The sequence below is a fragment of the Hemitrygon akajei genome, chromosome 17 (genome assembly GCF_048418815.1).
Source record: "Hemitrygon akajei chromosome 17, sHemAka1.3, whole genome shotgun sequence".
In the NCBI taxonomy this organism is placed as follows: Eukaryota; Metazoa; Chordata; class Chondrichthyes; order Myliobatiformes; family Dasyatidae; genus Hemitrygon; species Hemitrygon akajei.
In genome coordinates, this window is record NC_133140.1 from 64,242,043 (window position 1) to 64,259,961 (window position 17,919).

Here is a 17,919-nt window from a genome sequence, read left to right on the forward strand (position 1 = left end):
CCCCCCCATACACACACAAAAAAACTTAATTCTCATCCCCTTCCATCAGAGGAAGAACATAGATCTGAAGATGGGAGGAAGAGTGGGGGACAGAGGTGTTAAGAGACGAATCAAATTGGATGGACTTCAGAGTCTGGGGATAAATTTTTAATTGTCCAGACAGCTGTATGACAGAATGCACAGACCAATGACCTGAAATCAATTGTTATTCAATCGATTTTGAGAGGCCAGGCTTATTTAAGGAAAGAGTAAGGCTTGCTTGCATTTATCTTTTCCCTTTCTTAACCCTGAGCACCCAAAGCACTTGCAGCCAATCAATGATGCTTGACTGCAGTTGTACTATGAGATATAGATGGCCATCTGGCACACAACACGATCGCATTAACAACAACAGAACATGGAACTTACACCAGTCAGCACAGCAAAAAGTCCCTTCAGTTCACACTGTTGGGCTGAACTAATTAAATTAGTAATCAAATACTCAACTAAATTAACCTCTTCTGCCTTTGCAATGTCCACATTCTTTAATGGGCTAAATGGCCTAATTTTGTTCTTATGTCTAATTGTCTTCCATTTCCTACATGTTCATGTGCCAATCTAAGAGCATCCTGAAGGACTTTTATGTATTTACCTACATTACCACCCAGACAGTATATTCCAGACACCCACCACATGCTTTGTTCTTAAACAAAGACCTGCCTTTTTGTATTAGGCATTTCAACCCGATCCCTCTCATAATCTTTTCAACTTCCATCATATCCCTCCAAGTCTCTGCCGCTCCAGAAAAAATCATCCCATCTGGGACCAGTTGGCTTGGACATCTCTGGAATGAAAATAGGGCATTATTAGGTATTACGAAAATAAGCTTTGGTTAGTCTCATCAAAATGAAGTACACTTGAAGTTGTAACTTTTATCACAGACTGCAGAAATTTATCAGAATCGGAATCAGGTTTTACATCATTGGCATACACCGGTGAAATGTTGATGCTTTGCTGCATCAGGTATGTCGTAATACATAATAATAAAACTAACTTACAATAAAGTATATATGAAAAATAAATTTAACAAGTAGTGCAAAAAGAGAGGGCGAAAATACTGAGGAAGTGTTCATAGGTTTATTGTCCATTCAGAAATCTGATGGCGGAGGGGAAGAAGCTGTTCCTGAAACATTGTGTGTGTGTCTTCAGCTTCCTGTACCTCCTCCTTGATGGTCGCAATGAAAAGAGGGCAAGTCCTGAGTGATGGGGGTCCTTAATGGTCACTGTCACTTCCATTTTAAAGATTTATTCCAGCTATCACAGAAGGGTCTGGGCAAGGGATCTCTACTTTCTCTCCTTCCTCCTCCTTCCACTTAATATAATTCATCTTTCTCCACCGTTTCCATTCACTTTCTGCCATTTTGCTTTCTGATTTACTTCCTCTTTCTTTTTTAGTTTTCTGGATTCTAGGCCTCTCTGAACTGCTGCCATACAATAGCATCTGGACATCTTTGTAATGACCTCTTGACTGGAGCACCTAGTTGTCAGGTTTCATATTCTCCATGGTCACTGAGCAAGAAGAACACGAGTCTCATTCATGCCTTTCTACAGACGCCTTCCCAAGTTTTTGTTACGTTTCTGAGGATTCACCCCACTTCTTGCACCAATACGGCATCCATTCATTCAAAGGCAACACTCCCCAACAGCTTGAAGATAATGCTTGCTGTGTAAAGTGTTCTTTCAGGAGTCAGTCTTGTAGCACCCAGAATAGGCCTCACGGCCAACTGGGCCATGCCAACTAAGATGCTCATTCAAGCTAATCCCAATCTGTCTCCAATGGGCCCAAAATCTTCTGAACCTTTTTTTATCCACAAACCTGTCCAACGGTTTTTGTTTAAGCTGTTTTAGTACCTGCCTCAATTACTTCATCTCGTAGCTCATTCCATATATATAGATACACAGTCTCTCCATTTGTGAAAAAGATGCCCCTCAAGTTCCTATCAAATCTTTCCCCTCTCACCTTGCGAGCTGGTTTCAGGGATCTCACTTCCTGTGCTAAATTGAACTGACTTTATTACTTACATCTTTCACATACATGATGAGTGAAAATCTTAATGTTACGTCTCCGTCTAAATGTGCAATATGCAATTTATAGTAATTTGAAATAAGTAGTATGTACAGCAGGACAGTCAATATGACATAGAAATACTGTACAATTGTATCAGTGCGAACTAATTAGTCTGATGACCTGGTGGAAGAAGCTGTCCAGGAGCCTGTTGGTCCTGGCTTTTATGCTGTGGTACTGTTTCCTGGATGGTAGCAGCTGGAACAGTTTGTGGTTGGGGTGACTCAGGTCCCCAATGATCCTTCGGGCTCTTTTTAACATGAGTGCCAGCATCCATGAGATTTAGTAACACAGCACTAGAGAACATTGTGCTGAAACCGTAAGTCTCCATTTCAGCGAGACATTGCATATGAAATTCTATGAAAGCTGCTGTGGGAAGACTTGATCTTTTGTGAATTTCACAATGCCAGTTGATCCATGATGTCATTTTAATGCAATTAAAAGTAATTAATGCAGTTGTTAGGATTATGGCCCAGAGAGAGTGGATATTTAGATATTTAGGAATCAAGAGACATTGGAATGTGGCAGAAATGTGGGACTGAGGTAAAAGATTCGCTGCTACCTGACCGAATGGCAGAGCAAGGCATGTGAGGCTCATGGTCTAATCCTGTTCCTATTTCTCATGTTGTACCGGAGAGACTTTTATATCAAGTTGTGGAAAAATTAAGATGTTTTAATGTTTGCGGTAATACTTCAGGAGTAATAATAATCCCAAGAAGGAGGGAGTATTTCATCTATTCTTACAATGTTTTTTTTCTGCCTTGTTAAGGTCTATGTTGGCCATTGTGGAATATTTGTATAAGGAATGGCCAAATCAACACCACCCGACAGGATCTGACCATCATTCCCTCCTGCCTACCTCCACCCAACTCGTTCATTTCCATAAAATTAACCGTAAGTGCTTCTGGCAAAAAGAACAGCACAGCTGAGAAGTGTCTGATCCTCACCAAGAATGGCAAAAAAGGACTGGATATCAGGTATGGACCAAAGGTTACTAGAATAGAGGTTAACTAGTGAGCTACGTCATGTTGATCTACAGCTTAATTATGAAAGACAACTCAATTACAATTTTTGTGTGTTTGCAACCAAGTCCAGTAGCCAGTTATAGCAACAATATCACAGTGATGTTAGAACATTGTGACCTGAGCACAAATGCCGCCCTATTGTCAGTGTGGTTGATGCACCATCAATAACTCACGCCGAGACTTAGGTAGTGAGATATCGGCTTTTATTGACTGAAGAACAACACTACATCCTGGGGAAAATGAGGGAGAGCAGCAGGCCACAGTCGCCTTTATACAGGGGTCTGTGGGAGGAGCCACAGGGGTAGTCAGCAGGGTCTTGGGAGGAGCCACAGGAGCAGTCAGACAGGTATATCTAGTTCACCACAGTGGTACAGGGCAGTTCCACAACCTGCAGGATGTCTGTTTGGAAACCCCAATGGTTTGACATCTGTCTCACCAGGGGATGTTTACCATTCTGCCTTTCAACCCAACGGAGAGCTGGCTCTCATCGTCCCGTTACACTCACTGGGGCCTTGGTCCCTTTTAGAATGGATGCCACCAGCACCTTCTTAGACCTGCTGGTGTTGGTGCTAACGTGTTAGAACTGAGTTCACACTGAAGCATTTTATAACTTCCTTGCATATCGGCTCATAGTTTTTTAATTTTAATTTTATTGTCCCAGATGTATTGCTTCCATACTTTAATTTAGAATGATAATTAGTGATGAGCATATGTCTGTACAAAAGGAAGATAAATGGACCCAAGTAGGAAGCCACACCAAGAACAGGGGAATTTTAAAGTACAAATGGCTGAAGTTTTAACTAGAATTGTTTTCTTTCCAGACGTTATAAGGAGTTGTTAGTTTAGGAAATGTAGCTGTGTGAATTTCGATTTATGCACCTGATTATAGTTTGGACCAGCTCATCCAAGAATCTGATGTTTTGAGTTTGAAGGTTGAGTCAGATAAATACAATCTTAGATGACCAAAGCAGAGCGATTACCAATGCCTGCACCCAAGGAAGTGAACACTTTAATATCGGCCAGTTGTGATATGAGTTCTTTAAAGAGGTCATTATCATTACATTCCTTTTGCATTTGAAATATTTTGAGCCATGCCCAGAATGGTAAAAAGTTCCTCTATAGATGTACATTGATATTTTTGAAAAAGCAATTCATTCTATGAATGATATAAAATATCTGAATTTTATCTTGCCACAGACCATATGATGCTTGCATGTTATGAATTCCAAACTCTAAATCAGGGGCTCCCAACCAGGAGTCCACAGAACCCCCTAGTTAATGGTAAGGCTCCATGGCATAAGAAAGGTTGGGAACCCTTTTGTCTAAATGGATTGGAAAGGAATCTGTTGAGTGACGAGTCTGAAAGTGGTATTCAGAAAAGTAAATCCTTGGATTACTTCAGGATGAAGAACACAAGCTGAGCAACAATATCTTCTCACTTGACTTCTTGGTGATGGGGCCCTGATGTGGGGATTGTGGTGAACTACATATACCTGTCTGGACACGCCCCCTGATGACTGCTCCTGTGGCTCCTCCCACAGACCCCTGTATAAAGGTGATGGAGGTCTGAGCCCGGCCTCTTAGTCTCCGGGATGTAGTATGGTGGTCACTCACTGCTCGTTCCTTCTTCCAGTCAATAAAAGCCAATACCTCGCTTTTACGTCTCAGAGTGAGTTATTGATAGTGCATCAGGGATGTAGCTGAATTATGAAGCAGTGACCAATGGATAACAAAATATAAAAAGTAAACATTTTGCTAGGGTAACTTTAGTGACTCAAACTTAGCAATTATTGTCTTGAAGATGAAGTTGACTGCAAATATCTTGTGCTATCTCTCAGGTGTAAGGACAACTGCAATCCAATCAATCCTTCAGAAGATGTTACATTAATTGTCTCTTGTCAAGAATGCAAGAATACAATCAAGTATAACTGGTACATGGTTAATCCTTCAAACTCTGAGGTAAAAAAAGAAGCCAGGCTACACTGTTTTAATCAATAGCATCTAAATGTTGGAATTCAAACTGCTTTACAGAATCCATTGATTTGCAATTTTTATACTTTAGATCAACTTGCCTTCCGTTTGTAATGTCAAACAAGGAAACACTGCTCTGGAATCATTGGTCTTAATGAAGGAAAATACAAGCACTCTGGTTTTGGGGAAAGAGGAATTGACTAAAGCTACTCCAACATTAAAAGTGAGGGCAGTGGGTAAGTTGAATTGATCTCCTTCTTTTAAAATCATTGAGGTTACTGATCATCTGATTCCTCTCAAAGTGCCTGAAAATGAAACGCCTTGTGTTGTGCGTCAATATCGTTAAATAATCCAAGCAAATGTTTGTCGTCTTCAGCTCAAAAACTGGGAATGGTCAAATGGAAAATGTATTATATCCTCTGACCTGAATGAATGTGAGTAATTATTCAAAGCTAGTAAGTCTGGATTAGCTGGAAAGAAAGAATTGAAAACTATGTGCTTGACCGGAACTAAAGGTAACATACACTTGGAGGCTTTCTGAAATTTACTGCTGAGTGACACAGCACACACTTTGAGTACCAACAGAAGAAGATCAGGTTTCAGAACCAGGTAACTGACGTGTTATAATACGGTTTAAATACTAGTTTATTCAATGTCCTCAGGGACAGGAGACTGTTGGCTCATTTATTCAGTACTGTTCCCTTTTGTACTCCATCTGATCACTGCTCCATTTATACTTGACTTTTGCAATCAATTTGATTGTTGAACTACATGAGAGAATTTCTACACACACAAAATGCTGAAGGGGCTCAGCATGTCTGGCAACAATTATGGAGGGGAATCAAAGAGTTGACGTTTCTCATGACAGTGGCTATATTTCGTTAGGAATTTGTGGAAGATTGGTATGTCACCAAAGACACTCAGAAATTTCTACAGATGTACCATGGAGAACTTCCTAACTGGCTGCATCACTCTCTAATATGGGGTGGGGGGACACTGCACAGGATCAAAATAAGCTGCAGAGAGTTGTTAAGTTGTTCGGTTCCATCGTGGGTATTAGCCTCCAGGATATCTTCAAGGAGAGATGTGCATCCAGCACATTCCTTGTTCTCATTGCTACCATCAGGAAGGAGATACTGGAGCCTGAAAGCACACACTCAATGACTCAGGATGCTGCAAAGACAACAAATTTCAAGATATTAAACCTGATTCTGATTCAGATCGCTTATATCACTCCATAGATGCTGCCTGACTTGTGGAGTTCCTCCAGCAGATTGTGTATGTTGCTCAACGTTTCCAGCATCTACAGGATCTCTTCTGCTTATGAGGGAATCTATAAGCTTTAATGTTATGAGCCTGCTTATGCACCTCAATTAAAAAGACCCCCACCCACAACTTGTCCACCCTCGTCTGGACAGTTTTCCGGGTATTGAAGGCAAAGGATAAATTACTTACTGAAGAATTTCTGTTTGCTTAGAAATTACAGAATAAGGTGAGCAAATATATTTGCTAATGTGTTGTTTTCTTTCAGGGATCAGCGACAATGGGTTTTACAGATACAAAGATTATATTGTTAGTAAGAAGCCACCACCTCCAGTGCCGTCCTGCAATGTATCTCCAAAAGAAGGGTCAACTGTCTCCACAAAATTCAGCATCAAATGTAGGGTCAACTGTAGCTCTGACTTATCCTGCAGCTCGTCAGGCCTTACCTACTGTTTTTTTGTGAAACCAGGTAATAATAGCCTTGGCATTCACTCCAGCAGTATTATATATTAGAAATTCATCAATACATGCAAACATAATTTACCATGCACATGTCTCTAGGAGACGTGCACAATATGTCTTAAGCTCAGAGAAATGCAACTGGACAATTTGATTCATGGCTCCCTTTTGCAGAACAGATTCTAACTGCTTTATATTTCTAGTTTGCTTTTTTAAACCACACTGGTTCCAATCATAATTCCAGGATGTGAAGCATCATCCAGACGATGTGTAGGATTTTCAGAAGGAAACCCCAGAAATAAAGGGCATGACTTAATTTGAAATTAACAGATTCCATTTGCTGCCAGAACTTAATAGATTTTAAATTGGGGATTTACTTTATTTCTGGTTATCCAGAGAGAAAAATGTGAACTTGTAGCCCAGCAGCAGATCATTTAGTCCAAAATCTACTTGGTACTCTCTGAAGCTCTCTCCCTCGAGTCTGCCTCTATCACCTTCCCTTTGAAAGTTACTGTTGAATGTGCTTGAGTTACCCTTTCAGACAGTGCTTTGCAGATCACACAGCTTCTAATCTCTTTACAGATATTCCATTACACTGTGGACCACAGCCAATAATGCCACCTACATACCTACCAATGGGGGACTCAAATAATGATGATCAGCTGAATATCACAGTCACTGTCAGAGATACTTTGGGCTCCCTAACCAGAGTTGTCATAACAGCAATGGTATGTTGTGCTCTTCACTTTGGGAAAATAAATTCCCTGAAATAACTATGGATTTGTAAGCAGAGGAGACAACATTGGTCCAAGGGTTAGTGGTTGGGGGATGGGAATGCAGTGAAACATGAGTTAAGGTCTATAGACAAATGAGGTCAACAACAAATACACAGCTGGACAATTAGTTTTCAGTGTTTTCTTTCCTGTTTCCAACTTGCGGGTGGGTGATATGTTAAATTTGTTTGTGAGGGAGAAGTTGGGAATTTAGGATTTGATGTCCTTGTTGGTATTATTCTGTGTGGGTGAATCTGTTTTTGTGTCTGAGAGAAGGGGTTGGGGTTTTGATGCTATTGCCGCTGTTCTTTTCTGCGAGGTGGGTTTGAATTTGTTGTTATTGTTGCTGTTTTGTTTCTGCAAGGGAGGGGGCTGGGAACAATGTTATTGTTGTTTATTTTCTGTGAGGGAGGGGGCTGGGTATTTGATGTTACCATCACTGTTTTTTTGTTGGGGGGGCTTTGGGGTTTTGGGGAAGTGGGTGTTCTGCTGGTTTTTTGTGCGAGGGAGGGATGGGGTATTTGGGAGTTCGCAAGTTTTGTTTCTTTTTCTTTTTCATGTCAGGAGAGGAGTGATTGCTTTTTTTTTCAACAACTTCCATGGTTTTTTCTGTATTTCACAGTTACCTGGAGAAGATGAATATCGGAGTTGTATAGTACATGCATACTTTGACAATAAAATGAACCTTTGAACCTTTTGAACCTTTAACATCAGAAGAGTCAGACATAGCATGAAGGATTTACTGGTTCCCTTTTTGCAGACTTGACAGACGCTGCTTCAAATGCTGATTATTTCCTCCATCTTTAGCTTTCATATTAGAAGTGTTCTTTGTGTGTAGCTTTTAACTGATTCTATTGTACTTTCTTGTTCTAATGTGAATACCTGCAAGAAAATGAATCTCCGGTTTGTTTATTTATTTTTGAGATACAGGATAGAGTAGGCTCCTCACTGTAAGAGATTGGGATTCAGATTCAGATTTGCTGATTTATCACATGCACATTGAAACACAGAGGTACATAAAATCTCAAGGCTCATAGGTTAGGTAGGTGGCCACAATCTTTTACCATGGTAAAGGAGTCCAAAACTAAAGGCGTAGATTTAAGGTAAAAAATGGAAAAAAATTATTAAGATCCTGAGGGGCATCTGTTTCACACAGAGTGTGATAGGGATGTGGCATGAGCTGCCAGAGGAAGCCGTAGACATGGTATAATTACAATATTTGGACAGGTACGAAGATCAGAAAGGCTCAGAGGGATATAGGCCGAATGCAGGGAAATGGGACTTGCTCAGCTAGTCATCTTGATGGAGATAGGCTGTGTTTTATGACTATTTTTGGTCTAGTGGACAAGGAGAAGTTTAAACATATTGAAGTTAACTTTTCTTAAAAAAAATACTTCTGTGTATAATCCACATGCAGTGCTAAGGGCACATCACTTCCCACTGATTGCACATGGGAAATCAAATATTGGGTTAACAAGCAGGGCCTAGAAATTAAAACTTCCCAAGCTATCTTGTCATCAACCTTGCCTTTTGCTTGCTTGATGCTTACCGTGAGGTAAATCTGGGCTTTCAGATGCAGTATTGGAAGACGCCTATGTCCTTCTGGACAATGGGGTGTAAGACTGGCCTGATGACCATCCGCACTAAGGCTTTTGCTGCCAAGCCTGGCATTCCCTGCCCATTCTAGATTCATTGGTTTACTGGATTGAGTCAATTGCTCAGCTTGTGAGTTCCAGGTAAAGCACACTGCTGGGGGTGGCGGGAGAGGCTGATACAAAATGGACTCTCAGGAGATCCTTAGCCACATGGATGTAAGAAAAATGGAGGGACATGGGCTGTGTAGGAGGGAAGGGTTAGAATAATGTAGGTTTATTTACTGTAGATTACCATAGCTTTGTGGGCCAAAGGGCCCATACTGCGCTGTAATCTTCTACATTGTATGTGTTGGTCTGTTTTTATGAGGGAAGATATAAAGAAACTTCTCCAAGCTTTTATGATACCTATCAGCTTTATTTTCACTTTTACTGATACCAGTTTTTCCACAATATTAAGATTTAAAATTTATTTTCTCTAATCTTCTTATGTAATATGTTGACAGCAGTTGAGAGTCACAGGTAAAATGGAGGACGTTGTATCAGCAATAACCTCAGTACATTTATACTGTCCTCGCTACAGGTTCATGAATTCTCAAACAACAGGGAGAATGAAGATCTGGCAACGCTCTTCTCGAAGAACCTAATGAAGGAAACGCCCAACAGTTCCTCACAAATCCAACTGTTTGAATCAGTCGCTTCTGTACTGAATCAAAAGTTTGATACAGAAGACTCGGACAAACTGACTCTGAATGACAAAAAGCAGGTATGTTCTGTGGAGAAAATAATAAATGTATAAAACATAATTAAGTCCTAATAAAGGTTCGAGCTCATAACAGCCAAACATTCCCAAGCTGCTTTTGTGAAATTGATCCAGTAACTTTGAAATTTCCAGGAATTGTTTGTACATATTGATAACTGTGACGTTGATGCCCATGAATCCACAAAGTGGCTTATATGAGTCAGTACATTCCAGGATCCGGACTCACTCAGCTGATATTAGCACAAAGGGCAAGGGTGATGCTTACTGCATGACCAAGGGAACATTACATGTTTGGAAGTGCTGTCTTTCAGATAAGATTTTAAACCAAGATCTCTTTGGCTTCGAGATGAACATGAAGGATTCTGTTTTGAAGAAGTAAGAATTTATCCCCAATGTCCTGACCAAAATTTTATTCCTCACTTAATGCAAACAGAAAAATTCATCATTAGCGTGCTGAGATTTGAGGAATTTTGCAGTGTGTTACTTGGCTTGTTCTTTTCTCACATTTACATTAGTGACTATACTTAATTTGCAACTTACGAGGGGTGATTGATAAGTTCGGGGCCTAAGGTAGGAGTCAATGTTAGAAAACCTAGCACATTTATTTTTCAACATAGTCCCCTCCTACATTTACTCAGTTAGTCCAGCGGTCGTGGAGCATACGGATCTTGGACCTCCAGAAAGTGTCCGCAGCAGGTGTGATTGATAAGTTTGTGGCCTAAGGTAGAAGGAGATGAGTTCTACAGCTCTCGTTACATGCACATGCAGGTCAACTCTTTGAGTGATTATGCAGAAAGTTTGAAGTTTATAACTCATCTCCTTCTACCTTAGGCCACGAACTTATCGTTCACCTCGATGAGTTATTAACCTAAAACTTTCTACATAATCACTCAAAGAGTTGAACTGCATGTGCATGTAACGAGAGCTGTATAACTCATCTCCTTCTACCTTAGGCCACGAACTTATCAGTCACCCCTGCTGTGGACACTTTCTGGAGATCCAAGATCCGTATGCTCCATGACCGCTGGACTAAGTGTGTAAATGTAGGAGGGGGCTATGTTGAAAAATAAATGTGATAGGTTTTCTAAAATTGACTCCTTCTACCTTAGGCCACAAACTTATCAATCACTCCTCGTATTTTGAAATTTAATGACTTCAAAAGTAATTTATTGGCTAGACTTCCTTGAAAGGATGTGAAGGGACTAGCTAGAAGTCATCAATTATCTCAAAATCTTTACTTACTCCAATATAAATCATCACATTTGCTCTCACCACTTAATAAAAGGAAAGAACTTTGCAATCTGGAAGTTCATTTTTAAGGGCTTCAATCTATTGAAATAGATCAACCTTCATTCTAGAGTAATGTAGATAAATATATATTCATTAGACAAGGAAGAAGTTGCTGAAGATTAATGTAATTGTATCTAATTGTGTTTTCTTCCACCAAAACCACGTCGAAGTTGAGGGAAACAATCCTCTCCAACTTGTCAGTTGTGGATATCTCATCACTGCACAAAGTTCTTGAGGTGTCTGAAGTTCTAAAGCAGCTAACGCACTGGTCTGATGAACTGACATCTACATCACAGGTACCGAGCACTGGATCAACGGTTCAATTTAATATCAGTGAACGTACACAGTACGCGACCTACAATTCTTACTCTTTGGAGAGATCCACAATCCCTCTCCCCGAAGAATGAATGACAGAAAATGTTAGATCCCCAAAGAACCACTCCCCCCCACGCAAAAGCATCAACTCTTCCCCTCTCCCCCCTGGCTTCAGGAAAAGCATCATCCCTTCCCCCTCCACAACCTACCATGCAGAGAATAAAAAAGCCTCTAGAGGCCATGATCTAACGCCCATCACAAAACCACTGTCTATCCCAACACTTCAACATCCCACAGACCGTCTCTCTCTCACTACAAGTGAACATTTCTAATCTCTTCTAGCTTGATCAAAATCATTTCAGGTCTGCCGTGCTCTTGCAAAGCAAAGGCAGAATGCTAGAAACAGGGCATTTTCTTCAGATGCTCTCTTTCATACTTATGCATTTGCCTGAAAATGCATCGGAGAAAGTAAGATAAAAATGCGAAGTTATTATTAAAACTGTGGTCTGTTCAGCTGTGCTGAGACAGAACTATATTTGTTTTGTTTCTCTAAAGTTGGAGGCCAGTGCAACCCTGGAGAATGTGGGTAAATCGCTGCTGACTCTGGGTGACGAGAACCCTAAGAAAAAGATGGTAGCAACAAAAGTGTTATTTAATGTGGTAAACAACGTTCTGGAAGCTTTAGTAGAAAACGATGAATCGGACAGCATGGTCCCAGATACAGTAAGTATGGTTCTACTGAGGACCAAAATTCATAACTGAAATAATATAACCATATAACAATTACAGCACAGAAATAGGCCATCTCGGCCCTTCTAGTCCATGCCGAATGCTTACTCTCACCTAGTCCCACCTACCTGCACTCAGCCCATAACCCTCCATTCCTTTCCTGCCCAGATACCTATCCAATTTTACTTTAAATGACAATATCGAACCTGCCTCTACCACTTATACTACAAGCTCGTTCCACACAGCTACCACTCTCTGAGAAAAGAAGTTCCCCCTTGTGTTACCCCTAAACTTTTGCCCCCTAACTCTCAAATCATGTCCTCTTGTTTGAATCTCCCCTACTCTCAATGGAAAAAGCCTATTCACTTCAACTCTATCTATCCCCCTCATAATTGTAAATACCTCTATCAAGTCCCCCCTCAACCTTCTATGCTCCAAAGAATAAATACCTAACTTGTTCAACCTTTCTCTGTAACTTAGGTGCTGAAACCCTGGTAACATTCTAGTAAATCTTCTCGGTACTCTCTCTATTTTGTAGACATCTTTCCTATAATTCAGTGACCAGAACTGTACATAATACTCCAAATTTGTCCTTACCAATGCCTTGTACAATTTTAACATTACATCCCAACTCCTATACTCAATGCTTTGATTTATAAAGGCCAGCATACCAAAAGCTTTCTTCACCACCCTGTCCACATGAGATTCCACCTTCAGGGAACTATGCACCATTATTCCCAGGTCACTCTGTTCTACTGCATTCTTCAATGCCCTACCATTTCTCGTGTATGTCCTGTTTTGATTATTCCTACCAAAATGTAGCACCTCACACTTATCAGCATTAAACTCCATCCGCCATCTTTCAATCCACTCTTCTAACTGGCCTAAATCTCTCTGCAAGCTTTGAAAACCTACTTCATTATCCACAACGCCACCTATCTTAGTATCATCTGCATACTTACTAATCCAATTTACCACCCCATCATCCAGATCATTAATGTATATGACAAACAACATTGGACCCAGTACAGATCCCTGAGGCACACCATTAAATGATAGCACCCATGATATGCCATGTTGTCAAATCTATTTTTGCATTTCAGCAAAGAGTCGTATCAGAGAATTTACTGGACACCATAGACCATTTGCAGATAGTGGCATTAAATGATGCAATAGCAGATGAAGAACCTATTCTCATGACAACACCCTCAGTTAGAATGTATCTACAGAGGTAAATGAAAATTTATACAATCTATTTTATGCTTATTGAGCCCGACAAGGTTTGTGATGAATTTAAGTAGGTATATATTCTTACTGAAAAGCAGACCTTACCCAGTGAACAAACATCCAGAAGATAAATTCTCAAGGTCAAGACTGAGTTCATTATTTATGCTTGAAGTCCAAGGTTATCCATTAATCATGATAGATTTTTCAAATTTATTACCCAGCATCTTGATGATTTGTATCAACAGCACAATGTTAAAATGAACAAAATAAAGTTACTGAATCTCAATGATGCAACTATTTTAATAATCTCCTTGCGGTGATGAAACAGTGAGTAGAAAGTTAATAACATTTCGTGGAAGGAAATAGCTGAAGTCCATAAAAAACTTTTAAATATTCTGATTTGTCGTTCTCCCCATGAAATTTCAAACTAAAATGGGTTAGTCCCAGGGTAAGACCTGGGAAACCACACCTGTTAGTTCAGTGCTGTTGCTAGGATCTGTTGCTGTTTTTCTGCTGTAACCTTACAGAAGAATGGAAAACCAAATTGAAGAATTGAAACTGTTATACAGGAAACAAGCATACTGATGTTTGAAGTGAAAGAAAGCCTAGAGGAAAAGTGGCTAAGTAGTAGAGTTTCAATACTGAGGGTTCAGACATTAAAAAGTAACAAAATAGCTGATGGGTCTACAATCAGAGGCTACAAATTCAAAAGATCACATGAGCAAAAACTTATGTAGCCAGTTGGTTGGGTATGTGCTGCATGATAGGAGGAAAGTACGATAGGAGGGAGAAAACTACCGATCCATTGGCTCAATATTAGTGGTTAATATTAATGATCGTGAACTACACTCAGTGGCTATTTGAGTAGGTACGGGAGCACAACCGGGTGTGATTTTTTGCTGCTGTAGCCCATCCACTTCTTGGTTCAACATAGTGTGCATTCAGAGATGCTCTTCTGCACACCACTGTTGTAACATGGGGTTATTTGAGTTTCTGTCGCCTTCCTGTCAGCTTGAACCAGTCTGGCCATTTTCCTCCGACCTGTACAGGGTGTTTTTGCCCACAGAACAGCAACTCACTGGTTGTGTTTTGCCTTTCAGCACCACTCTTTGTAAATTCTTTGTTGTGCAGGAAAACCCCAGGAGATCAGAGATACTCAAACCACCCTGTCTGGCACCAACAATCATTCCACAGTCAAAGTCACTTAGGTCACATTTCTTCCCCATTCTGATGTTTGGTCTCAACAAGAACCGAACCTCTTGACCATGTCTGCATGTTGTCATATAATTGGCCGATTAGATATTTGCGTTAACAAACAGGTGTACAGGTACACCTAATAAAGTGACCACTTTGAACCATTTCACCAATCAACTTCCCAGCTCTTTGCTTCACCCCTCTCCCTTCAGGTTTCATCCATCGCCTTGTGATCCTCTCTCCCCTCCCCCCACATTTTAAATCTACTCCTCAGCTTTTTTTCCTCCAGTTCTGCTGAAGGGTTTCGGCCCGTAACGTCGATTGTACTCTTGTCCATAGATACTGCCTGGCCTGCTGAATTCCTCCAGCGTTTTGTGTGTGTGGCTCGTATTTCCAGCATCTGTGAATTTTCTCTTGCTCCCTTTGAACTGAGTTATGCAATTTTTTGTTCCTCTGGCTTGGACTGTATTTAACCAGCAGGGGGCGTCAGGAGGCGAGGAATAAAAGATGTTGCCTGTAGATGAGCAATGTACGCCATCCTTTATAAAAGAATAAAGCTCCTTATCTGATGAGACTTGGGACTCGATTCTCAAATCAGTTAATTCAACCTCTCTTTGTGCTCGCCATTGCCTTTTACAGTTTAAGATTGTTCATAGAGCCCATATGTCTAAATCTAAACTATCTCGATTTTACCCTAATATTAGTCCTCTTTGTGATAAATGCAAAAGGGGCGAGCCCTCTCTTATTCATATGTACTGGTTCTGTCCTAGCTTGGAGAAATTTTGGAAAGATGTCTTCATAACTTTATCTTATATTCTGAATCACCACCTAGAACCTAACCCTTTAATTGCTTTGTTTGGTTTTTTGGGTGAGACAGATTTACGTTTGAGTTCGACTAAGTGTTGAATATTATCTTTTGCTTCTCTCCTGGCTAGACGTTTAATCCTCCTTAGATGGAGAGATGTTGCCCCGCCCACGCATGCTCAATGGCTTAATGATATTATATCCTGCTTCGACCTTGAAAAAATTCATTATTCAGTTCTTAATTCGGATATAAAGTTCCATAAGGTCTGGGGACCTTTTATTGAGTACTTTCATAACCTTCCTCTTAACTAAGGTTTTTTTTTCGGTCCCTTGCTTTCAGCTCCCTTTTTTTGGTAGTAGGCATTATTATCTTCTGTTGCTAAGTGTATTTACAGTTTTGGGAGTTTGAATGTCCTGATTTATATTCTCTATATTGTGTTGTGGTTGGTCTGGAGTTTTTTTTTGTTGCGGGGCTTGGGGAGGATACTAATTTTACATGTCTTCAATTTGGGTGCTTTCTCAATTATCTTTTTTTGTATTATATTATTATTGTATGTTTATTTTTGCACTGTATTAATGTTCTTCATTTTGATTTGGGTTTTTTTTCTATCTGTAGCGATGTAGAAAATGCATAAAAAACTAATAAAAAAAAGAATAAAGATTATCTTTATCTGTCACATGTACATAAAAACATAAAGTGAAATGCATCATTTTGCATCAACAACCATCACAGTCTGAGGAAGTGCAGGGGGCAGCCTACTAGTGCTGTTATGTTTTTGGTGCACGATTGCATGCCCAAAACTTACTAACTCCAACCCATACATCTATTTGGAATGTGGGAGGAAACCGGAGTATGCAGATTAAACCCACACAGTCACGGGGAGAATGTACAGCCTCCCTACAGATAGCAGAGAGAATTGAACCCAGATCAGTGATCAACTGCACTACCCACTAAACCACTGTGCGCCTTGCGTTATTATGAACAAGCTTATTACAGTAGGTTTGGCAGAGATTTGCAGAGGTTGCTAAGAAAGGTTGTGTGGTGAGGGAGTTTAGAGTCAATGATTCTGTGGGGAAAGTTCTTCCTACAATGTGTCACATCGCAGTGATGACAGATTTAGACAAACGAGGCCTGTTCCTCAGAGCATACAGGGGAGGATGTTGCTTCTGTAAAGTTTTTCTGAGAATAGACTTTTTTCACTGAAGAACATGTGCTGAGGTTCAGGCCCAGTTGTGGAGATAGTGAGTATGTGGGTGCTCTCAGTAGTGTCATTACCCAAGGCGCCCATAACACAAGTATGTCGAAAGCTAAATACTGGGGATTCTACTTCCAGGAAGTCATGGCACACTCTGAAGACTTTAGAAGGTGTCTATCCAGCAAGTAGTGAACTCTGCAGATGCCCAGCAAAGTCCAGAGTTTGGTCAAATTTCCCCCTAATGTATAGGTTTCAATGGGTGCATTGAAGAAGAGAGAAATCTATACGATATACATCCTGAAATTTTTTTCTTCGCAAACATCCACGAAAACAGAGGAGTGCCCCAAAGAATGAATGACAGTTAAAACGTTAGAAACCCAAAGGCCCCCAGCTCCCCCTCCATGCACAAATAGCAGCAAGGCAACGACCCCCCCTCCCACCCACAGCAGCATAAAAGCACCACCCCCACCCCACTGAGCACTTAAACGTTCAGCAAAACATCAATAAAGACACAGACTTGCAGTCCACTCGTCCACATTTTACATACCACAGGCTCTCTCTCTCCCTAATAAGGGAAAAAGAGGTGTCCCTATTTCACAGCAAGAGGGGAGACATAACAAAACAACTCACTGATTTACGATGTTAAAAGTCTGTTGCATCGCTTTTTCCGAGCTCTGCACCCAGAATTGGCCACAAAATGCTCAGGTCTCTGGACACAGATGCATGTACAAAAAAAGCAACAGACTGGCTCATTGTCCTCCTAATCTGAGTAAAACAATTCCAGGATAGATAACGTTTGAACTCTTCAACTCCAATTCGTGTCTAAAAGGGCTGAAATGTGCATTATATAAATAGTAATGTCATTGACTGCGTCTTAATGCTGAGAAGCTGTCACCCGTGTTAGCATGAATTGCAATTGCAATCCCATGGACCAAATTTACCCAGAAAAGATTGCCAATTATTGGCAAATGATGAAGGCTCTTGGCCCGAAATGTTAGCTGTTCATTCCCTTCCAAGGATGCTGCCTGACTTACTGAGTTCCTTCAGCATTTTGTGTGAGTTGCTCAAGATTTCCAGCATCTGCAGAATCCCTTGTGTTTATGGCAATCGGCTCCCTCTGTTAGTTTAGCAGTTGTAAGTGAGTTGCTTACCCTGCTAATTTTACACACATTCAATTTCAACAGAACACCTACGCTGTTACATAAATTTCACCA

General features: G+C 40.5%; 1 protein-coding gene across 2 annotated transcripts in view; it reads left to right on the top strand.

Annotated features, from left to right (window-relative positions):
* Positions 1 to 17,919, top strand: part of LOC140740789 (polycystin-1-like protein 2) — a 109,659-nt gene that overhangs the window by 23,359 nt on the left and 68,381 nt on the right. For both annotated transcript variants that reach the window (XM_073070303.1, XM_073070304.1), the window contains exons 11-19: positions 2,874 to 3,081; positions 4,968 to 5,088; positions 5,192 to 5,336; positions 6,632 to 6,832; positions 7,405 to 7,550; positions 9,771 to 9,953; positions 11,411 to 11,536; positions 12,111 to 12,278; positions 13,388 to 13,515. In XM_073070303.1, the coding sequence (XP_072926404.1) occupies positions 2,874 to 3,081; positions 4,968 to 5,088; positions 5,192 to 5,336; positions 6,632 to 6,832; positions 7,405 to 7,550; positions 9,771 to 9,953; positions 11,411 to 11,536; positions 12,111 to 12,278; positions 13,388 to 13,515 (1,426 nt within the window). The remainder of the gene's footprint in view (positions 1 to 2,873; positions 3,082 to 4,967; positions 5,089 to 5,191; positions 5,337 to 6,631; positions 6,833 to 7,404; positions 7,551 to 9,770; positions 9,954 to 11,410; positions 11,537 to 12,110; positions 12,279 to 13,387; positions 13,516 to 17,919) is intronic.